At 38.3% G+C, this 25,351-nt stretch overlaps 1 protein-coding gene across 3 annotated transcripts in view; it reads right to left on the bottom strand.

Annotated features, from left to right (window-relative positions):
• Positions 1-810: 810 nt before the first annotated feature.
• The window catches only part of C27H11orf65 (chromosome 27 C11orf65 homolog), a 149,474-nt gene continuing 124,933 nt past the window's right edge, over positions 811-25,351 (bottom strand). For 2 of the 3 annotated variants that reach the window (XM_058289106.2, XM_004470852.4), the window contains 3 exons: positions 16,882-16,937; positions 3,952-4,057; positions 812-3,105 (listed from right to left, as the gene is read on the bottom strand). In XM_058289106.2, the coding sequence (XP_058145089.1) occupies positions 3,096-3,105; positions 3,952-4,057; positions 16,882-16,937 (172 nt within the window). In that variant the 3' untranslated portion in view covers positions 812-3,095. Of the gene's footprint in view, positions 3,106-3,951; positions 4,058-16,881; positions 16,938-25,351 lie in introns of all 3 variants that reach the window. The other variant, XM_058289105.2, reaches the window with a different exon arrangement.

The following is a 25,351-nucleotide window of genomic DNA, read 5'->3' on the forward strand; positions in this document are numbered from 1 at the left end:
AACTGAGGTGGCGCAGAACCTCTCTCCACATCAGAGGCCCCAGGATTGAATCCCGGTGAATCCTAGAGAAGAAAGACGAGAAGAGAAAAAGAGAAATAGACACAAAAGACCACTCAGTGAGTGGACACAGCAAAAACAGCAGGATGGGGGAGGAGAAGGGAAAGAGAAAAAAAGAATAAATAGTAAGTTTTAAAATGAAAAAGACATTGCATGCGCACAAAGAAGAATTTGAAATCCTGAATAGAAAAGTAACAGAGCTCTTGGGAATGAAAGGCACAATAGGTGAGATTAATCCTATTACTGGAGTCCTTTATAAACAGAATGAATAGAAAGAAAGAGAGAAAGCCATGGAAGCCAGAATCTGAGGTAAGTGGAATCCAGAAGAGAAGGAAGAGACCAGCAGATGCTTCCATGTCCTATGCATGTGGCAGAGGACCCAAGGATTGCCAGCAGCTAGTCGTCAGGAAGAAAGCATCACCTTGATAATACCTTGATTTGGACAATTTCCTGGCCTCAAAACCGTAAGCTAATAAATTCCCATTTTTAAGCCAACCCACTTCATGGTATTTGCTGGAGCATGGGATTTTTACAGAAAAGTCATGCTGAAAATAAAGAGTTATTACCCTCTCCCATTATTAAACTTTGTATTAGTATGATACCTTTGTTATAACTGATGAAAGAATATTATTAAAATTGCACTATTGACCATAGTCCATACTTCATATTAGGCTTCACTGTGTTGTAGTTCTATGGTTTTTGTTGGTTGGTTTTTTTTTACATTTTTATTCTGGTAACATATATACAACCTAAAATTTCCCCTTTTAACCACATTCATGTATATAATTCAGCGCTGCTAGTTAAATTCACAGTGTTGTGCTACCATCACCACTATCCATTAACAAAAATTTTCCATCACCCCAAACAGAAATTCTTTACCAGTAATAAATACCCATTCCCTTTCTCCACCCTGGCTCTTGCTAACTTGTATTCTAGTTACTGACTCTAGTGATTTGCTTATTCTAATGATCTCAAATAAGTGAAAGCATACAATACTTGTCCTTTTGTGTCTGACTTTTTTCACTCAACATGACATCTTCAAAATTCACCATGTTGTTGCATATATCAACATTTCATTCCTTTTACAACTGTATAATATTCCATTGTATATGTATAGCATATTTTGTTTATCCATTCATCTATTGATAGACTCTTAGGTGGTGTCCATCTTTTGACAGTTGTGAATAATGCCATTATGAACATTGTTGTGCAAATATTTGGTGCTTGCTTTCAATTATTTTGGGTATATTCCTAGAATTGGGATTGCCCAATCACAAGGCAGTTCTATACTTAGCTTCCTGAGGAACCGCCAAACTGTCCTTCACAGTGACTGCACCATTCTATATTCCCGCCAGCAGTGGATAAGTATTCCTATTCCTCCACACCATCTCTAACACTTGGTTTTATTTTTTTCGTTTTTAATAACAGCCAGTCTAATGGATTTAAGATGATATCTCATTGTGGTTTTGATTGCATTTCCTAATTGCTAGTGATGTTGAGCACCTGTTCATGTGCTTTTTTAGCCATTTGTATTTCCACCATTAGACAACTTCTTGACAGAGTTATATATGACTTTCTTTGGTGTTAACTGAGCATTTCTATTTTCTCTCCTTACTTAGCATGTCAAATATATTTACAACTAATCTAAGTCCACTCTCAACACTATGCTGTTAAACAGGTAGTGCAGGGACCTTATAGCAAAGTATTCCCAATTATTTCCTCCCATCTCTTGTAACATTGCTATCCTTCATTTCACTTATCCATTAAGTATAATAACCCTGATGCTATTATACTGATACTATTATACTGATGCTATTATTATTTTGAAGAGTTATCTATTAGATAAACTAAATTAAGAAAATGAAAGGTTTTATTTTCTCTTCCTTTATTCTTTCTCCCATGTTCTTCTTTTCTTTATGTAGATCCAGGTTTCTGACCTATGTAATTTTCCTTTTCTCTAAACAACTTTTTAACATTTTTGCAAGGCCATTCTTTTGGCGATGTATTTCCTCAGTTTGTATATGCCCGAGAAATTCTTTATTTCTCCTTACCGTTTGAAGGATAATTATATTGGATATAGAAATTCAGGTTAGTGGGTTTTTTCTTTCAATATTTTAAATATTATGTTCCACTCTTCTTGCTTGCATGATTTCTGAAAAGAAGTATGATATAATTCTTACCCATGCTCCTCCATAAATAAGGTGTTTTTCCCTCTGGCTTTTAAGATGCTCTCTTTATTTTTGTTTTTCTGCAGTTTAAATATTTTACGAATATACTTAATTGTATTTTTAAAAAATTCATCTTGTTTGGTGTACTCCGAGGTTCCTGGATCTATGGTTTGGTGTCTGGCATTAATTTTGGAAAATTTTTAGCCACTATTATTTCAAACATTTCTGATATTCCTCTCTCTCTTCTTCTGGTAATCCTATTACTTGTATTTTACACATGTTGTTACTATCCCACGGTTCTTAAATATTCTGTTCTTTTTTATCTTCTTTTTTCTTTGCATTTCATTTTGGAAGATTCCAATTGATGTATCCTCAACTCACTCATTCTTTCCTCACCTGTGTACAATTCACTGGTGAGCCCATCAAAGGCACTCTTCAGTTCACTTACAATGTTTATTACTAGCATTTCCTATGATTCTTAGAGTTTCAGTCTCTCTGCTTAATTACCCATTTGTTTTTGTACATTGTCTACTTTTTCCATTATGAATATGAATCAGTTACTTTATGAATCAGTTACTTTAAGTTTCTGTTCTAATAATGCCCAAATCTTTGCCATATCTGAGTTTCTGATATATGCTTTGTCTAATAATAATACATGTTTGTTGTTTTAAGCTGCTAAATTTAGGGCTAGTTTATTATACCACAATAGATAACAAGTTTATTCCTCCTGAAAGAGAAGGATTAAGAATCTAAACAGTTGTATTTAGTGCAGATGAGGGAACAAAAATCGTAGACCCCCAAAAGAATGATGATCAGGAGATGGATTCAGAATGGAAAATGAAAAAGTAAAGGACAGGATTGAAGACAGCTTCAAGACCATCTAAAAAGAGAGGAAAGAAACAATTGTTAAATAACTTAGGTATTAAGACTGACTAGGAGAGAAATTGAGAAAGGTAAAATATATAATATGTTTAAGTTGGCTGAGAATCAGCAGGAGGAAATAATCTGAAGATATTTTGCACCTACATATACCTTTATTTAACTGTGGTTGTTAAAATATTGTGGTTTCTCAGAATACCAGGGCTATTTTCTATATTTTCCATAACAACTGTATTCAGTCAATGTTCTATTTCTGTTCTCTCTTTCTCACTTAACTGGGCTAGGAGCTGTGCTAAGAATACACAAGTCTGGGAAACGGACTTTGGCCCAGTGGTTAGGGCGTCCGTCTACCATATGGGAGGTCCGCGGTTCAAACCCCGGGCCTCCTTGACCCGTGTGGAGCTGGCCATGCGCAGTGCTGATGCACGCAAGGAGTGCTGTGCCACACAAGGGTGTCCCCTGCGTGGGGGAGCCCCACACGCAAGGAGTTGCGCCCATGAGGAAAGCCGCCCAGCGTGAAAAGAAAGTGCAGCCTGCCCAGGAATGGCGCCGCCCACACTTCCCGTGCTGCTGACGACAACAGAAGCGGACAAAGAAACAAAAGCAGACAAAGAAACAAGACGCAGCAAATAGACACCAAGAACAGACAACCAGGGGAGGGGGGGGGGAATTTAAATAAATAAATAAATCTTTAAAAAAAAAAAAAAAAAGAATACACAAGTCATGCCAGTCAGAATAAACTATATCTCTTGACTTAAACTGGTGGGTGTGGGACTTGAAGGGCTATAGCTCGGAAAAGAAAAGAAAACACTTAATACTTGTTCTTTAAGTGGACTTAGGCACTTACATAGATTTTTGTTTTACATAAACATTTTGATATAAAAGATAGTCTGGTGTTTTCATCTGCTTCTCTGATACCAGTATTTTTTCCTGTGGTTGCGCAAATCTGAAACCTAAAGAGAAATGGCAAATGATTAGAAAGATGCCAAATGTAACAAGATAATGGACTAATTCAATATGCTACTATGTGCCAGTAAAGACTATTCCACATTCCTTTTTATTACTCTTACAGTATATATCTCTACATCCTACTTAACTGAAACTATAAATGCCCCAAATTTCTGAGCTTGTCCTACTCTTCACTACAGAATGAGTTGACTCTAATTATTCACAATAGTTATGTTATTGCATACAGTCTCTTAACACTGAATTAACAAATACTGAACCATTATCCCTGGGGAAAATACACATTCCTGTGAGGTTCTGACCATAACATTTATTTTTTTTTCTTTTTAAATTAATTTTTAATTTTTTAAATTTATTTTGACCATAACATTTAAATCAATACATAACCTTATTTTATGTGTGTTTCTGTTTAAAGTGCCTTACATTTTTGCTTTCTCCTTAAATTTGCACAATTCCCTATGAACTTGTTTCACCAAACTTTTAGAGACTGTTTTCAATTAACCTACAAACAGTATCTTTGCCTTCAGAACATCTTTTTTGTTTGTTTTTAAACTTTATTTGGTACATTTAATAATTGAAAATATAAACAATTTAAAACTAAAAAGAAAACACAGTTGAATGACATACCTTTCTCAATTAAATGTACTAGGTACCTAGTAGGTACAACTAGTACCTAGTTGTCCAGGTTGTTGGCATACAGTTTCTCATAATATCCTCTTATGATTCTTTACATTTCTTTGGGGTCAGATGTAACTTATTCCTTTCATTTCTGATTGTATTTAATTGTACCTTCTTTTTTCCTTTGTTAGTCTAGCTAGGAGTTTGTCAATTTTATTGATCTTTTCAGAGAACCAGCTTTTGGTCTTGTTGATTTTCTCTATTGTTTTTTTGTTCTCAATTTAATTTATTCTGCTCTAACTTTTATTATTTCTTTCCTTCTGCTAGCTTTGGTCTTAATTTTAAAAAATTAATTTATTGAAGTATATCACTCATAAATAAGCAATAAGTATATAATAATAGTTGTGAATTTATAAAACAAACATATATAACATCATACAGGACTCTCATAACTCACCCTACCACCAATAACTTGCATTGTTGTTAAAACTTTTTAACTAATGATTAAAGAGCATTGTCAAAATATTACTACTAACCAAAGTATTTTCCCCCAACCAACCCTATTATTAGCTTTATATCATTTATATATGAACATACATAAAAAAGTATATAGTAAAAGTTGTGAACTTACAAACATGCATAACATCATATAGGGGTCCCATACATGAACCCTCCACCAACAACTTGCATTGTCGTGAGATGTGTCTTACAAATTATGAAAGAATATTGTCAAAATTTTACAACTAATCATAGTCCTTATCTTACGTTTGGTGTGTTTTTCCCCCAACCCACCCTATTGTTATTTTTAAAAATATATAAATATATATATTTTTTAAGATTTATTATTTATTTATTTCTCTCCCCTTCCCTGCCCGCCCCCCCCCCCCCACCCCCCAGTTGCCTGCTCTCTGTGTCCATTCTCTGTGTGTTCTTCTGTGTCCACTTGTATTCTTGTCAGCGGCACCGGGAATCTCTGTCTCTTTTTGTTGTGTCATCTTGGTGCATCAGCTCTCTGTGTGTGCGGTGCCACGCTGGGCAGGCTGCACTTTTTTCACGCTGGGTGGCTCTCCTTATGGGGTGCACTCCTTATGCATGGGGCTCCCCTATGTGGGGGACACCCCTGCGTGGTAGGGCACTCCTTGTGTGCATCAGCACTGCGCTGGGCCAGCTCATCACATGGGTCAGGAGGCCCTGGGTTTGAACCCTGGACATCCCATGTGGTAGGTGAATGCTCTATCTGTTGAGCCAAATCCACTTGCCTTTAAAATATATTTTTTATGACAGAAGTTGTAAACTTATAAAACAATCATGCACATGTGCAGAATTCCCAAACAACACCCTTCCATCAACACATCACACTGTGGTGGAACATTTGCTACAGATAAGATAATATCATCTGATTGTTACCATGTCCATGGTGTACCCTCATTTGGCTCACATTTTCCAGACTGTCTCATTATCAACACAGTACATCTTTCTCATAGATACAAGAATATTATATTATTACTGCTAACCACAGTCCATAGGTCACTCCAGCTGTATTTTTCCCATGCTTCTCCACATTCCCAACACCCACAGTTGTGATGTATATTTGTTCACAAAGGACACTCTTATATCTGTACCATCAATCATAATTCTCATCCACCTCTTGGTTTACTGTGCTATTCAGTTCCTAGATTATTCTCTAGCATTCTGTCAATTGGCATTTACATACCGAGACTACCATTTTCAGCCACATCCCCATTTATAAACTAGCTGTTACTCACTATGTGTTCCCACCCACTTTACCATTTCCACACTTTTACAGTATAGATAATTAAAACTTCTACATATATTAAACATCAGTAGTCCATCTCAGTCCTTCTCTTATCTCCTTTAAGAATCTACCACCTATCACCAGGTCTTGAAGATTTTTTCCTACAATTTCTTCTAGAAGTTTTATGGTTCTTGCTTTTATGTATAGGTTTTTTATCCATGTTGAGTTAATTTTTGGATAAAGTGTGGGAAAAGAGTCCTCCTTCCTTCTTTTGGCTATGGATATCCAGTTCTTTCAGTGCCATTTGTTGAATGGACTGTTCTGCCCGAGCTATGTGACTTTGACAGACTAGTCAAAAATCACTTGACCATAAATGTAAGGGTCTGTTTCTGAACCATCCATTTGGTTCCATTGGTCTGTGTGTTTGTCTTTATGCCAGTACCATGCTGTTTATACCACTACACCTAGGTAATATGATTTAAAGTCTGGAGATGAGGGTTTGCTTTTCCTTTTTATGATGTTTCTGGCTATTCAGGACCCCTTACTCTTTCAAATAAATTTGATAATTGTGTTTTCAATTTTTTTTTTAACACTGGTAGAATCTTTATCGGGATTGCGTTGAATCTGTGTATCAATTTGAGTAGAACTGACATCTTAATGATGTTTAGTCTTCCAATCCATGAGCATGAAATGTTCTTCCAGTTATTTAGGCCTTTTTTGATTTAACACTGAGTTGCAGTTTTCTGAATACCAGTGCTTTACATTGTTGGTTAAGTTTATTCCTATTTGATTTTTATCTGTCATATTTTATTTTCACCACTCTTTTGACACTTTTAGTTACTTTTATCGATATAATCTTCATTTCTAAATTCTCTTCCAGGCCTCTCTCTCCTGTCTTTTCTTTTCAGGGTCCAGCACACCCTTTAGTATTTCCTGAAAATCTCTCTTGCTTGGAAATTCTCTCAGTTTCAGTTTATCTGTAAATATTCTAATCTCACCCTCATTTTTGAAAGACAGTCTTGCTGGATATAAGATTCTTGGCTGGAAGTTTTTCTCTTGTAGTATCTTTTTTTTTTTTTTTTTTTTTATTTTTAGTAAGAGTGGCTTATTTCATTAACCCTTTAATTTTGATCACATCAGCAATAAGAGGAAACAGTTACATAAATGTTAATGAATGCATACTCATAGAAAAGAATTAGGGAACTGATACAATGGCATCTTGATATAAGGATTCGCTTTCATTTCTCATGCTGGGTACAAGATAAGATCATTTGTAGTGACAAAAAACATGAGGAAAGGTTTGGCCTTTCCGTTTAATTCACACAACAAAATGATGACTTGTCTATTTACATTGTAAATAGATATTGCAAATGCCTGTTAACATGACTGTAGTGGTTAAAGGAACATAACTTTTAGTCAAGCATACTCAGGTACAAATCCCACCTCTGCCTCATACTAACTTAGATAAACTATTAAAGTCTACGTGCCTCAGTTTTCTCATCTATAATAAGGCAATATATCAGGCCACTGTCTTCTTGCCTCCATGGTTTCTGGTAAGAAATCAGCACTTAATCTTATTGGGTATCCCTTATATGTTATGTATTGCTTTTCTCTTGCTGTTCTCAGTATTCTCTCTTTGTCTTTGGCATTTGACATTCCAATGAGTATATGTCTTGGAGTATTCAGATTTTTTTGGATGGGAGTACATTGTGCTTCTTGGACATGGATATCTATGTCCTTCAATAGGGTTGAGAAACTTTATACCATTTTTTTCTTCAAATGTTCCTTCTGCCCCTTTTCTTTTCTCTTCTCCTTCTGGGACACCCATGACATGTATGTTTGCACATCTTTTGCTGTCATTTAGTTCCCTGAGACTGCTCAATTTTTTCCATTCTTTTCTTCATGTGTTATTTTGTATGTTCACTTTCAGAGGCCATTTTGTCAAGCTCACCCATCTTTCTTCTGCCTCCCTCAAATCTGCTATTATATGATTCCACCAATTTTTAAAAATTTCATTGATTGCACCTTTCATTCCCATAAGATCTGCTATTTTTCTAAGTATGATTTCAAATTCTTCTTTGTGCTCCTCCAGTGTCTTCTTAATATCCTTAATCTCGTTAGCCATTTCATTGAATTTATTAAGGAGATTTGTTTGAACATCTATGATTAGTTGTCTCAACTCCTTTTTGTCATCTGGAGGCTTGTCTTGTTCCTTTAACTGGGCCATAAATTCCTGTTTCTTGGTGTGGATTGTAATTTTTGTTGGTGTCTTCGCATATGGCTTACCAGAGTATTTATTCTGGGTGCATTTTTTCTCTTTAGTTTAGGGATTCCTGCCCTTTCTCCCTTGAAATTGTGCAGTAGGAGCCAAGGTTGTAAATGGTGCTATAAGCATGGAGGGTCAAGTCGCCCTCATTTTGCCAGGGACCGATGAAGCCTCTCCCAATTTTCTCCTTTGCCAGGGGTAGGGACAGAGTCACAGCTGTGTAGAATAATCCAAGTTGTGCAGGTCTAGACTAGAGTTGCCCAGAGAGACTGATGAAGCTTCACACCCCTTTCTCCCCTGCCTGGGGTGGGGGTGGAGCTGCAGATGTGAGCAGCTATCTATGCACTGTGGGTTGAAGATGACTGCAGTTGCCCCAGTAGACTTTTGATTTTCAGCCTATGCCAGCCAAAGGTACCTGCAGTTACCTAGATAGGCTAGTGCAGGGCCCTCCAGCCTCCTCCCTGCCAGAGGTGGGGCTGAAGCCTAGGCTTTGGCTGCAGGCCGACCTGGGTGAAAGAAACCAATTTCTACGGTCACTGTGATTTTTGGTCCGGGCTTCCCCTCAGGCTGGGGGCAGAATCAAAATGATGGCCACTGGCCTCTTCCTGACTTGTGCAGATTCACACCCCAGCTGTTCCCAGGGTTATATCTTAACTAGCCAAGTCTACCAATCAGTAGCTGAAATCAGCAGTCAACTGTGTCCTCCTCCCCATTTATGGGAAATGAAGCTTCCAATTCCAGCCACAGAATAGCTCCTGGGGCAGCTGGTGCTGCCAGAGTAGTGTAATCACCAGCCTCCATGCCTTGGCCAGGAATTTCCTGGAGAGGAGGCTGGTGCAGGACTCCACAGCTTCCTCCCTGCTGGAGGTGGCACTGAGGCCTAGGCTAGAGCTGCAATCTGATCTGAATGGAAAGAAGCCGGTCCCCACCAGTGCTGTGATTTTCAGGTTGCCCCTCTTCCCCTGTGCCAGGCACAGCATTAAGATGGTGGCTCCTGCCTCTTTCTGGCTTGGACAGGCTCAAACTGGGATTCTCAGTCTGCCCCATTTCCCCTCGTGCCAGGCATGGCATTCAGATGGTGGCTCCTGGCCTCGTTCTGACCTGGACAGGCTCAAGCTTTAGCTGTTCTCAGGTTTATACTTTAACCCACTGAATTTAGTCATCAGTAGCTGAAACTGGTGCCCAATTGTCTCTTCCTCCCTCATTTTTGGGAAGTGGAGCTTTCAATTCCAGCCATGGAACAGTTCCCAAGGCGACTTGTGCCTCCAGTGGAGGATGGCACTGGTGTCTAGGACATGGATCACTCCATTTATAAGTCTTCTCGGCAGATGGGCAGTCTTCCCTTTCCATTCCTTCAAGGATGTTGCAGGATGCTCTTCTGGCCTCCTGGAGCCCCTAAACACATGCTTCAGGTAGCTCCAGATAGCTCTGAGTGTTTACTAACTGCCCTGTAGCAGGAGCTGATTCTATGAGTGCCTTACTCCGCTGATGTCTTGCTGGTTGTCCCCTTCTGCTTGCTTTGGGATGGGTTTTCTGTTCTTTTTCTACTTTCTCTAGTTGTCCAGTTAAATCTTTGAGTTTAGCTCTTTCTTCTTTTTTAATATAGGCATTTAGGGCTATAAATTTCCCTTTCAAGACTGTCCTCACTGTATCCCGTAAGTTTTGATAAGTTGTTGTTCTCATTTTCATTTGTCTCAATATATTTACTGATTTCACTTGCAATTTTTTCTTTAACCCACTGATTATTGTATGTTGTTCAGCCTCCACACATTTGCTAATTTACTTTTTTCCTGTTACTGATTTCCACTTTCATTCCATTATGATCTGAGAAGGTGCTTTGAATAATTTCAATCTTTTTATATTTATTGAGAGCTGCATTGTGCCTCAACATGTGGTCTATCCTGGAGAAATATCCATGGGCACTTGAGAGGAATGAGCCCACTGAGTTTGGATGCAGGTTCTTATGTCTGTTAGGTCTAACTCATTTATCATATTGTTCAAGTTTTGTTTCTTCATTGAACTTCCGTCTAGTTTTCTAATGATGCTAGTGGGGTGTTGAAGTCTCCAACAATTATTGTAGAGATGTCTGTTTCTCCATTTAGTTTTCCCAGAGTTCATCTCATGTATTTTGGGGCACCCTGGTTAGGTGTATAGATGATTATGATTGTTATATCTTCCTGATGTATTGTCCCTTTTTAAAATACATAATGGCCTTCTTTATCTCTTATAACATTTTTGCATTCAAAGTCTGTTTTGTCTGATGTTAGTATAGCTACCCCTGATCTTTTCTGGTTACTATTCGTATGGAGTATCTTTTTCCAATCTTCACTTTCAGCCATTTTGTATCCCTGGGCCTAAGGTGAGTTTCTTGTAACCTGCATATGGATGGCTCATTTTTAAAGAAATCTACTCTGTCAGCCTGTATCTTTTGATTGGGGAGTTTAATCCATTCACATTCAATGATATTACTGTAAATGCACTATTTACTTCCTCCATTTTATTCTTTGGTTTTCATATGTCATATCTTATTTCTGTCTGTCTTTTTACTCTTTTGGTTATCCTTTCTGCTATTCTTTTTTCTATACTCTCCTCCAATCCTCTCTCTCCTGTCTTTTTCTTTCAGGTTGTCTTCAGAACATCTCAGGGTAATATTTAAACAAAGCCTCTGAGTATCAATTTAAGCAAGCTTAATCATAAATTCTATTGAGAAGCAGGTAGTTGGAGCTCATTAAATAAGGTGGTTTTGTATTGTTTTTTAAAAAGATTTATTTTATTTATTTCTCTCCACTTTCCCCCCTTGTCTGCTCTCTGTATCCATTCGCTCGGTGTTCTTCTGCATCTGCTTACATTATCCAGCAGCACAGAGAAACTGCAACCATTTTTACTGCTTCATCTTGCTGCGTCAGCTCTCTGGGTGCCACTCCTGGGTGGGCTGCACTATTTTCACACAGGGTGGCTCTCCTTGTGGGGCACACTCCTTGTACGTGCGGCACCCTTATGCAGGGGTGCCTCTGTGAGGCAAGCACTCTTTGTGTGCGGCAGCACCTCACGTGGGTCAGCTTACTACACGGGTCAGGAGGCCCTGGGGATCGAACCCTGGAGCCTCCATATGGTAGACAGACACTCTATCAGTTGAGCCATGGCCACTTCCCACAAATCAATCTTATTGGTAACATATTAATAAAGCATAAATCTATCCAAAGTGTAAAATCAATAGTATTCAGTATAGTCACATAGTTGTGCATTCATCATTTCAGTCATTTTAGAGTATTTTCATTATTCCAATGATAATAAAAACAACAAAAACTTATCACCTCTCAATCTATGATTCCCCTGCTGTACATAGCTGTCACTTTGTTTCCTTATGTCTAGTATATTTGTATCTATATTTTGTAAAAAGTCTTATGTATGCAATATTACCCATATTTATGTTTTACATGTGGTTTCACTATGTTATAGTCCCATGTTACATTTTTTGGCTTTCTTTCTAATAATATATATGACCTTAGATTTCCCTTTCATTCCCACATAATAGGTCTGTTAGTTACACATACTATGATGTGCTTTCACCATTTCTATTCATTTCCAAAGGTTTACAAGCAACATTTTTACCATTTTGCAGATAGTAACCCTCAGCTTTCTATTATCTATCCTTCTATTTTTTGGTAATTAATATTCTAATTATTGGGGTGGGGGCGGTGGGGGTGAGTGGGGGCCTCATATTTTTTGAATGTAATATTTTTAAAAAAATGAATAAATTGAGTAGAATTTGGAAAAAAAGAAAAAGAAAATACACATTAAAAAAAAAAAAAAAAAGAAAATGGCCAACAATCCAGTAGAAAAAGGGAAAATTTTAGAGCAGGCAACTCAGAAGGAGGAAACAAATGAAAATAAGTTCTGCAGAAATGGTGTCTCCTTGTTTTAAATGTCATTAATACTTTATAACTTATATTTTAAATTTTAAGATACATGTTTATCATAAAATAGTTAAAACAGAAAACTATAAAAAATGTGCTTAAAAACCATCCTTCAAAGTTGATCATTGTTAACATTTTGTTAAATTTTCTTTCTATATTTATCTATTTATTAAGACAAGAGCCTTTGTTTTCCCTTTAAATCCATTCCTTTGCCTATTCTAGATATTTTCTATGGATATCACCAGAGCAACAAAATATAATACAAAATTAAAAACTTCAAAGAGGAGATTTTAGAAGTGTAAACCAATGATGATTGGAAGAAATTAAAGTAGTGTTAGTAAAACTATTATCAAAGTAGAATTTAGGTCACAAAGTAAAGACATTAAACAAAACAAAACAAAATATTCTAATTATTAACTCCATGAGTTTACATAATATATTTAGTTCATAATAGCACAGTCATATAGTATTTGTCCCTTTGTGTCTTCCTTGCTTCACTGAACATAACATCCTCCAGATTCATCCTTGTTGTCATATGCTTTATGACTTCATTTCTTCTTACTACTGCATAAGATTCCATCATGTGAATATACCACAGTTTATCCATTCATCAGTTGATGGACAGCTGGGTTCTTTCCAATTTTTGGCTATCATGAATAACACTGCTATGAACATTGGTGTGCAGATGTCTGTTCGTGTCTCTGTTCTCAGTTATTATGGGTATCTACCTAGTAGTGGTATTGCCCGGTCACAAAGTAAGTCTATATTCAACTCCCTTAGGAATTGCCAAACAGTCCTCCACAGTGGCTGTGCCATTCTACATTACCACCAACAGTGAATAAGCATTCCTATCTCTCCACATCCTCTCCAACATTTACAGTTTTCCAACTTTTTAATACTGGAAAGTGTATTAGGTGTGAAATGATATTTCATTATAGTTTTGATTTTGCATTTCCCTAATCACTAGTGATATTGAACACTTTTTCATGTATTTTTTCACCATTTTTATTTCTTCTTTGTACAATTATCTAAGTCTTTTGCACATTTTTTTTGGGGGTCATTTATCTTTTTATTGTTGAGTTGTATGATCTCTTCCTATATCATCGATATTAAACCCTTATTGGATATGTGATCGCCAAATATTTTCTCCCACTGAGTCGGCTGTGTTTTCACCCTTTTTGACAAAGTGCTTTGAGGTACAAAAGTGTTTAATTTTGGAGAGGTCCCATTTATTTTTTTCCTTTTGTTGCTCTTGTTTTGGAAACTACCACCTACCACAGTATCTTGGAGATGCTTACCTACATTTTCTTCTAGGAATTTTATGGTTGTCTCTTTTGTATTTAGGTATTTAGTAATCTCTTTCAAATAAACATTGGCATTTGCCCGTTCTATTTTTGTCCCTATCACTTCTTTTTATCCTTTTATCTGCCATTGAAGACTTACTATGTGTTACAATTGACTCAGTAGTGAACAAAACATATAACTTCCTGCCCCGTACTGAAGATCATTACCTAAAACTGTTCTCTAGATGGCCATTAAATTCATTAGTTCCCTTGAAGTGAAAGGATGTATTTAAGGAAAAGGTAAGAGATAAGTGATGCTGGGTGATTATGAATGAGGGGGACAGTGGGCCATGATGGGGGTAGAAAGATAGGCCAGATCCGGAAGGCCTGGATAAAATTAGGATTTATTCTAAGCGCAATGGAAAAATATGAGAATTAATAGAGTGGTTAAGAGCATGCGTCCTGTAGGTAGCCTGCCTCTCTGAAAATACTGGCCCCAATACAAACTGAATGTGTGACCTTGAGCAACTAACGTAGCATCTCTTTGCCTGTTTGTTCATCTGTAACATGCAGATATGGAACCTATCTTGGGTTTTTGTGAAGATCAAATCAGTTAATATTTATAAAGAGCTTTAAGACAGAACTTCCACAAATTAGCAATAGTTACTGCTTGTACTAGTTTGATATTATTGATGAATTCCAAAAAGAAATATTGGATTGTTTGTAAACTGATCTTTTCTTCTGGGCATATTAGATTATATTGGATTCATAGGTTTACTTGTTTAAGTAATAATGTGAACCTCTTGTGCCAGTAGGGTGTTGAGTCCCCACCCTTTAGTGGGTAAGGACTCACAGATGAAAGGCATGGCAAAGGACACAGTTATTGGTTTTTGATATTGGAGTTTTGATGTTAGGGTTTGATGCTGAAGACTTAAGTTCGAGCCCCAGGAAGTAAGCACACAGAGGAAAGAGAAGCAAGCCCCAGGAAGGGAGGAACCCAGGAAGCCTGAACTCTCACAGAAGTTGGCAGCCATCTTGCTCGAACACGTGAAAATAGACTTTGGTGAGGGAAGTATCTTATGCTTTATGGCCTGGTATCTGTAAGCTCCTACCCCAAATAAATACCCTTTATAAAAACCAACCAATTTCTGGTATTTTGCATCAGCACCCCTTTGGCTGAATAATACACTGCTAAAGAAGAATTTGTTCAATAAATTGAAGTGTCTGAGTTGATTTGAATTTTTAAAAGACCACCCTCTGTTGTGTAGAGAATGGATTGAAGGAGTATTAGCATGGAGGCTATTGCAGAAGCCTGCAGATGGATGATAGCAGCTCGAATTGGGATAGGGGCAATTAGTTGGAAATAAGTGGATATATTTTGCTAACATCTATTGACTATATATCATGTATGTGCCAGGCACTAATCTAAGCTCTTTACATGTATTATCTCTTTTATTTTTTTAATTTTTTTCTTATTTTTAATTTCTTCCCGCCCCCACCTCCCTGTTGTCTACTCTCTGTGCCCATTTGCTGTGTGTTCTTCTGTGACTGCTTCTATCCTTATCAACGGCACCGGCAATCTATGTCTCTTTTTGCTGCGTCATCTTGTGTCAGCTCTCTATGTGTGCAGCACCACTCTTAGGCAGGCTGCACTTTCTTTCACGCTGGGCAGCTCTCCTTACCAGGTGCACTCCTTGCGTGTGGCGCTGCCCTACGTGGGGGACACCCTGAGTGGCATGGCACTCCTTGCGCGTATCAGCGCTGTGCATGGGTCAGTTCCACACAGGTCAAGGAGGCCTGGGTTTTGAACCGTGGACCTCCCATGTGGTAGATGGATGCCCTATCCATTGGGCCAAGTTCGCTTCCTGTATTGCCTCTTATTACCTTACAACAACCTATGAGCTAGATACTATTATTCTCATTTTATAGATGAGGAAACTAAACTATTAACTTTCTTAAGATCACACAATCAGTAAATTATAGAGCCAAAAATTGAACCCAGGCTGTCTGAATCAATACTCCACAATATTAACTTCTGTGGTCTTATAATACTAACTTCTCTTGCCTTTCATGTATGATAGCAGGGTAGAATTCATACACTCAGACTACATAATAATCATATTTAGACTAAGGCTATGTTGGAATTACTGATATTTCTGGGATATGATAGTAGTCTTCTTCAATCTGCTTTCTTCTCCCACCCCCGCCCCTGCCCCGTTGTCTGCTCTGTGTCCATTTGCTGTGTATTCTTCTGCATCTGCTTGTATTATCAGGTGGCACTGGGAATCTGCATCTCTTTTTTTGTTGTTGCATCATCTTACTGCATCAGCTCTCCATGTGTGCAGCCCCACTCCAGGGCAGGCTCCGCTTTTTTCCTGCGGGGCAGCTCTCCTTGTGGGGTGCACACCTTGCACATGGGGCACCCCTACGCAGGGTGACCCCTGCATGACAGGGCAGTCCTTGCGTACAGCAGCAATGTGCGTGGGCCTGCTCACTACATGGGTCAGGAGGCCCTGGGGATCGAATCCTGGAGCCTCCATATGGTAGACGGATGCTCTATCAGTTGAACCACATCTGCTTCCCTCAATCTGCTTTCACTTTCAGCTTTTCTTTGTTGTAGATGACTGGTGTGATAATAATGGCATAGAACTTAAAAAATATTTTCAACATTTTAAGGCTTTTGCCAAGTAAAATTTGCTCATTTAAAATTATTACTGAAATCAAGAGATAGGTAACTTTTTAAAAATGCATTTAAAAAAAATTCATCCAGTCCTAAACAACTTAGAATATTTCCTTCTATTTCCAAATAACAATATTACTTATGAAGGCAAAAGTGACTTGGCAAATTCATGCATACCTATATATCTGTGCAGGGTATTGAAATGTTAGATGCTTAGAAATGTATACATGTGTGGAATGTATCATTTTTGTTTTCAAGAATTACACAAAGTATTGCTAAATAATCACTTACCTTTGAAGTTTGCTGAAGAGTTGCTTGTAGCCATTTCCTTCCAGCTGGCAATATACCTAAGCATAGTACATGGTCAGTCATTGAACTTATTCATTAGTAATAAATAAATTAATTAGTACACGCTCTTAAGACTACTTATGAATCTTAGAATACTCTCTAGGAAATCTTAGATTAATGCTGACAAATTCAGTATTCTAAATGTTTAATTTTCATTACTTTCCTACCTCCTAGTAGCTCACATGTACCTAAGGCACCCCCTAGGAAAAGAAATTGAAGGAGGTAAAAATGGTGCCCGCCATGTATCATTTTAGGGCCCTTTTTAGCTCCCTCCAGCACACCTCATTTTAGTTTGTTTCATCCCTGCAAGATCATGTCCTCAGCCAAGTTCATGTTAAGATGTTAGCTAATAACTTCTAAAATTAGAGGCATGAACAGAAAACTGTGAGAGGAAAAAGTCAAGAAATAAAACAAATCAAACTTCTTCTTGGTTTGGGATTGCCTGACTGACTGTCTCAGACCTGTCAATGAAATTTTAAAGCATGTCTTTAATGATCTTATGAGAGTAGTGATGCGGCTGCTGTCACCCCTGATTTTGTGTATCCAGTAACCATGTGGGATTATATTCAAATACGGAAAATACTGCTGCCAGTAGAGTGAAGTGGAGAGAAAGAGAAGGCCATAGCAGAGGCCAGGGTAGCCTGAGGAAAGGGAGACTAGGGAAGGGCAAGCACTAATGAGCTGCAGACAAGGATGTGGGAAAGCTTCAAAAGGCAGATTTCTGTGGTCTTATTCCATTTCATCTTAAGCTCCTTATTGCTCATTCCCAATCCTCTTTCCTTTCCAGAGCTCCATTCTTACCATGAAATCAGGTAAGGAGTTGGACACAGGCTAAAGAGGAGCTGGCAGAGAAAGAATAAGGAAGCTTAGAATTGTCATGTAGTTTTTAAAAAATGTTATGATTTTCCAAGTACTTATATATTTGTGAATGATTTTTACTTTTGTAAACTTTGGGCTTCTTTAAGTTTTTTTGCTATAGGAAGATATATATTGTTCAATGGTGTTTAACTGTAATAAATTACTGTGTCTAAAGGCTGCTTCTTTCTGTTATTACTCCCTTTTGTTGCTCCACAGACATTATTTATGCCCTTAATTGGTGTATTAGTTAGCCAAAGGGGTGCTGATGCAAAATACGAGAAATCGGTTGTTTTTTATAAAGGGTATTTATTTGGGTAGGAGCTTACAGATACCAGGCCATAAAGCATAAGTTACTTCCCTCATCAAAATCTATTTTCATGTGTTGGAGCAAGATGACTGCTGACATCTGTGAGGGTTCAGGCTTCCTGGGTTCCTCCCTTCCTGGGGCTTGCTTCTCTTTCCTCTGGTGCTTACTTCCCAGGGCTCCAGGTTAAGACTTTAGCATCAAACTCCAACATCAAAACTCCAACAGAAAGAACCCTTAACTCTGTCCTTTGCCATGCCTTTAGTAGGTGGGGACTCAACATCCTACTGGCACAAGTGGTTTACATAATTACTTAATCAAGTAAACTTATGAATCCAATTTAATCTAATATGCCCAGAGAAAAAGACCAGTTTATAAACATAATCCAATATTTCTTTTTGGAATTTATCAATAATATCAAACTGCTACAATTGGAAAATGTTAACAGGAACACGGTTAAATGAAAGAGTTCAGTATAACAACAGATGGTGTATGTCCCTTCCAAGATTTCTTAACAGGTAATTCACTCTGGCTTGACTTTAAATTTAGGGAAACTTTGTGCTTTCAATGATTGCTCAGGAATACTATGAAGAGTTAGATGTCAATCACTCTGCTTCTTTGGATTTATATATTATACTAAAGGGTTTTCATTTCACCTTGAGGGAAACAAGGTAAAGGATATATATATCCTAATATACTAATCCTTGGAGGAACTGTCAAAAAGCTAATATCTTAACATCCATCAAAAAAAGGGAGCTCCAGGACTCACTCCTCATCCAAACCAGCTAGCACACAGGCAGAAACTGCCTGAAACAACTATTCTAGGGCTCCAAAGGCTGGGGGAGCACCGTACAACACCCAGGGAGGAGTGGGAAGAAGAGGCTGAGAAACTGTGGTAAAGTAGCTCACTCGCCAGGCTGCCAGCATCCATCCCCCCACTCTAAAGGAGGACTGCCTTAGGAACCAGTCCCTGGCTGGCTATTGTGTGTGGAGAGGAACATGAAAATTGTCTTCCCCATGAACAGGGAAGAGCTTGGCTGAGCACTGATCACAGCTTGTGATCTGTGAATTTGGATCACTGGATCCTGGCTATAAGCCACTGTTTCAATCCAACCCAGACAGGGATGGCTGTGGCCATTGTTTCAACCCTACCCTTGACAGGGGCAGAGACAATGAAAGTTTAAAGACACAGTACCTCCTTAGGGATATGGGGAACAGATTTCTGAAGAGCAACATCTGCTGCACCAGGAAAGTGTAGTTTTGGGGAACTGTCAAAAAGACTTCTGGTGACTTTCCTTACCCTCTCCCTAGGGCTCCTTGGAGTTGGTGAGCACCCCTATTGTGAGTCCCTAGCCCAATTTTGGCTGGGAAATACTGTCTTTGCCCTCTCTGGGGTGACCTTCCTCCCAGAATTTGCCCTACAGACAAAAGAAGCTAGAGGCAATGAAAGGAGTGCTAAATTTATATAGAGAGAGGGGAGGCAGGGCAAGATGGTGTCTGAGTGAGTGCACGTTATGGTCTCTCCTGCGAAGAGGCAGCTGAGTGGGGTTGGAGTCTTGCCAGAGCGGGCTGTCTTGGGAGCTTGCAGGGTGTGTGGACATCGATTTGGAGAGGGAGTGGTGGAGGTGGTGCTTGCTAAAGGTAGAATTGTGGCTTACAAGTACGGAGTTTGGAAGCTGTGGACTGGTGGGATCCTTCCCCCTGGGGCTAGCGGCAGTGGTGTTTCCTGAACTGTCAGTTGTGCAGTGACGTTTCTGGGCCCTGTAGTCCCCGGATGCATTGTCCCCAGTGAACTTAGCCAACAACAAGGAAATAGAATAAGAAGAACAAAGTGACAAAGAGAAGACTTAACACACATGCAAAAACAACAACTAATTAAACTCCAAACTAGACAAAGAAGCTAAGCAACTGACTAAACCCATCAAGATAAAATGATGACCGGATAGCAACAAAATACTACAAACCAAACCAATAATCAGGAAAACATGCCCCAATCCAATGAACAAACTAAAAACCAGGAAGAAAAGCAGAACATCAAACAAGTAATTAAAGATCTCAAAACATATATTCGGGACCAATTTGATGAGGTGAAGGAAGAGATTAAGACTATGAAGAAAACAATTGGAGAGAATATAGAAGAAATTGCAATCACACACAAAAAGGTAATGGATATGATGGTGATGAACAGCACAATTCAAGAAATCAAAAATACACTCTCAGGAAATAACAGCAGACTCAAAGAGGCAGAGGAAAGAGTAAGTGATGTGGAAGACAGTACATCTGAAATCAAACAGATAGGAGAAATGGTCGATAAAAAGATAGAAAAAATCCAGCAGGGGCTTAGGTACCTGAATGACAATGCAAAACACACAAACATACATATTATAGGCATCCCAGAAGAAGAGAAGGGAAAGGGGACAGAAAGGGTGTTGGAGGAAATAATGGCTGAAAACTTCCCAAACCTATTGAGGGAGATGGATGTACATGTCCAGGAAGCACAACACACCCTGAACAGTATAAATCCCAACAGGCCTACCCCAAGACATATACTTGTCAAGTTATCCAATGCTCAAGACAAAGAGAAAATAGTAAAAGCAGCAAGAGAAAAAAAGAAACATCACATACAAAGGAGGCCCCATAAGATTAAGTGCTGATTTCTCATCTGAAACCATGGACGCAAGAAGACAGTGGTATGACATAGTCAAGGTACTAAAAGAAAAAAATTTCCAACCGAGAATACTCTATCCAGCAAAGTTTGCATTCAAAAATGATGGAGAGTTCAAAATATTTACAGATAAATAGAAACTAAGAGAGTATGCCAACAAGAATCCTGCCCTTCAAGAAATACTAAAGGGAGTTCTGCAGGAAGAAAGAAAAAACCAAGAGAGACAGAGTTGGAGGAAAGTGTAAGAGCAACTAAAAAGACAAAAAAAAAAAAAAAAAATCAAACAGAATATGACAAACACAAGTCCAAAGAAAATATGGCTAATATAAGTAATTCCTTGAAAGTAATAACAGTGAATGTCAATGGATTAAACTCACCTATCAAGAGACTCAGACTGGAAGATTGGATAAGGAAATATGACCCATCTAAATGCGTCTGCAAGAAACACATCTTAGGCCCGGGGATTCAAGGAGGTTGAAAGTGAAAGGCTGGAAAACAATCTTACAAGCAAACAATAACCAAAAGAGGGCAGGTGTACCTATATAAATATCAGACAAAATAAACTTTAAATACAAAACTGTTGTAAGAGACAAAGGTGGACACTACATATTAGAGAAAGGGATAATCTTTCAAGAAAAGAACAATCGTAAACATTTATGCTCCTAACAAGGGTGCCTCCAAATATGTGAGGCAAACACTGGAAAAATTAAGTGAAGGAATAGATGACTCTACAATTATAGTGGGGGAATTTAATACACCTCTATCAACTTTGGACAGAACATCTCAAAAGAGAATCAATAAAGAAACAAAGACTTTGAACAATGTATCAGAGGAGCTGGACCTAATAGACATATACAGAACATTACACCCAAATACAGCAGGATATACATTCTTCTCAAGTGCACATTCTCCAAGATAGACCACATGCTAGGCCACAGAAAAAGTCTCAATGAATTCAGAAAGATAGAAATCATACAAAATAATTTCTCTGACCACAGTGGAATGAAGCTAGAAATCTGCAAGGGCCAGAGACCCAGATTTGGCACCAAGATTTGGAAGTTAAACAACACATTCTTAGAAAAATAGTGGGTCAAGGAGGAAATCTCAAAAGAAATTAATAACTATCTTGAAACTAATGAAAATGATAACACAAAATATCCAAACTTATGGGGTACAGCAAAAGCAGTACTGAGAGGGAAATTTATAGCCATAAATTCATACATCAAAAAAGAAGAAGGAGCTAAAGTTGAAGAACTAAATGCACACTTAGAGAAATTAGTTAAAAAACAACAAACTAACCCCAAAGGAAGAAGAAAGAAAGAAATAACAAAGATCATAGCAGAACTAAATGAAATATAAAATAAGAAAGCACTTGAAAAAATAAACAAAACCAAGAGCTGCTTCTTTGAGAAAATCAATAAAATTGACAAGCCCTTAGCTAGATTAACAAAGAAAAAAAGAGGGAAACGGACTTTGGCCCAGTGGTTAGGGCGCCCGTCTACCACATGGGAGGCCCGCGGTTCAAGCCCCAGGCCTCCTTGACCCGTGTGGAGTTGGTCCATGCGCAGTGCTGATGAGCGCAAGGAGTGCCGTGCCACACAGGGGTGTCCCCTGCGTAGCGCAGCCCCACGCGCAAGGAGTGCACCCATAAGGAGAGCCGCCCAGCGCGAAGGAGGGAGCAGCCTGCCGAGGAATGGCGCTGCCCACACTTCCCGTGCCGCTGACGACAACAGAAGCGGACAAAGAAACAAGATGCAGAAAAAAGACACAGAAAACAGACAACCAGGGGAGGGGAGGGGAATTAAATAAATTAAAAAAAATAAAATCTTAAAAAAAAAAAAGAAAAAAAAGAGAAGATGCAAATACACAAAATAAGAAATGAGAAAGGAGATATCACCACTGATCCAACAGAAATAAAGACTATCATTAGAGGATACTTTGAAAAACTATATTCCAACAAAAACAACAATTTAGAGGAAATGGACAACTTCCTAGAAACACATAAGCAGCCTACATTGACAAAAGAAGAAGTTGATGGTCTCAACAAACCAATCACAAGTAAAGAGATAGAATCAGTCATTAAAAAACCTCCTAACTAAAAAGAGCCTTGGACCAGATGGATTCACAGGTGAATTCTACAAAACGTTCCGGAAAGAACTAACACCAACCTTGCTGAAACTTTTCCAAAAAAATTGAAACAGAAGAAACATTGCCTAACTCATTCTATGATGCCAACATTACTCTAGTATCAAAGCCAAACAAAGACACCACAAGACCAATCTTTCTAATGAACCTTGACGTGAAAATCCTCAACAAAATACTTGCTAATCATATTCAACAACATATTAAACAAATTACACACCATGACCAAGTGGGATTCATTCCTGGTATGCAAGGATGGTTCAACATAAGAAAATCAATTAATATAATACACCACATAAACAGATTAAAGGAAAAAATCACATGATCATATCTATAGATGCAAAAAAAGCACTCGACAAAATACAGCACCCTTTCTTGATAAAAACACTGCAAAAGATCAGAATAGAAGGAAACTTTCTTACCATGATAAAGAGTATATATGAAAAACCCACAGCTAACATCATTTACAATGTTGAAATCCTAAAATCTTTCCCTCTAAAATCAGGAACAAGACAAGGATGCCCACTATCACCTATCCTATTTAACATAGTCTTAGAAGTACTTGCTCGAGCACTGAGGCAAGAACCAGACATAAAAGGCATCCAGATTGGAAAGGAAGAAATCAAAATTTCACTATTTGCAGATGATATGATCCTATACATAGAAAACCCTGAGAAGTCTACAACAAAGCTTCTAGAACTTATAAATGAGTTCGGTACAGTCACAGGTTACAAGATAAATGCAGAAAAATTAGTAGCATTTCTGTACACCAATAATGAGCAATCTGAGGAGGAAATTAGGAATCAAATACCATTCACAATAGTAAATTAAAAAATCAAATACCTAGGAATAAACTTAACAAAAGAGGTAAAAGACTTATACACAGAAAACTACACAACACTGTTCAAGGAAATCAAAGATCTCAATAAATGGAAGAATATTCCCTGTTCATGGATAGGAAGACTAAATATTATTAAGATGTCTATCCTACCAAAACTGATCTACAGATTCAGTGCAATCCCAATAAAAATCAACACATCATTCTTTAATGAACTAGAGAAAACTATGAACTTTATTTGGAAAGGAAAGAGGCCCCAAATAGCCAAAGACATATTGAAAAAGAAAAATGAAATCGGAGGAATCACACTACCTGACTTCAAAACATACTACAAAGCTACAGTAGTGAAAACAGCATGGTATTGGCACAAGGAGAGACACACTGACCAATGGAACCGAATTGAGAGTTCTGATATAGATCCTCATATACACAGCCATATGGTATTTGACAAGGCCACCAAACCCTCTCAAGTGGGAGAGAATGGCCTCTTCAACAAATGGTGCCTGGATAACTGGATATCCATATGTGAAAGAATGAAAGAGGATGACCAACTTACACCTTATACAAAAATCAACTCAAGATGGATCAAAGACCTAAAGATAAAACCCAAGATCATAAAGACCTTGGAAAGCAAAGTAGGGAAGCATCTACAGGACCATGTAATAGGAAACGGCTTCATGAACTTTACACCAAAAGCATGAGCAGCAAAAGAACAAATAGATAAATGGGACTTACTCAAAATTAAAGCCTTCTGCACCTCAAAGGAGTTTGTCAGGAAAGTGAAAAGAGAGCCTACACAATGGGAGAAAATATTTGGTAACCATATATCTGATAGGAGACTTATATCTTGCATATATAAAGAATTCCTATATCTTGAAAATAAAAAGACAAACAGTCCATTTAAAAAAAGGGAAAAAGGGAAGCGGACTTGGCCCAGTGGTAAGGGTGTCCATCTACCACATGGGAGGTCTGCGGTTCAAACCCCGGGCCTCTTTGACCCGTGTGGAGCTGGCCTATATGCAGAGCTGATGTGCACAAGGAGTGCCATGCCACGCAGAGATGTCCTCTGCGTAGGGGAGCCCCATGCGCAAGTAGGACGCCCCATAAGGAGAGCCGCCCAGTGTGAAAGAAAGTGTAGTCTGCCTAAGAATGGGGTTGCCCACATGGAGAGCTGACACAACAAGATGCGCAACAAAAAGAAACACAGATTCCCGTGCCGCTGACAACAACAGATGCGGACAAAAGAAGAAGATGCAGCAAGTAGACACAGAGAACAGACAACCGGGGTGGGGGGGAAGGGGAGAGAAATAAATAAATAAAATAGATCTTCAAAAAAAGGGAAAAAGATTTGAACAGACATTTCTCCAAAGATGATATACAAATGGCTAAAAAACACATGAAAAAATGCTCAAAATCACTAGCTATTAGGGAAATGCAAATCAAAACAACAATGAGATACCATCTTACTCCCATAAGACTGGCAGCTATCGAAAAATCAGAAGACTACAATTGTTGGAGAGGATGTGGAGGAATGGGAACACTCATCCAGTGTTGGTGGGAATCCAGAAGGATCCAGCCATTCTGGAGGACAGTTTGGCGGTTTCTC

The sequence above is a fragment of the Dasypus novemcinctus genome, chromosome 27 (assembly GCF_030445035.2).
Source record: "Dasypus novemcinctus isolate mDasNov1 chromosome 27, mDasNov1.1.hap2, whole genome shotgun sequence".
NCBI lineage: Eukaryota > Metazoa > Chordata > Mammalia > Cingulata > Dasypodidae > Dasypus > Dasypus novemcinctus.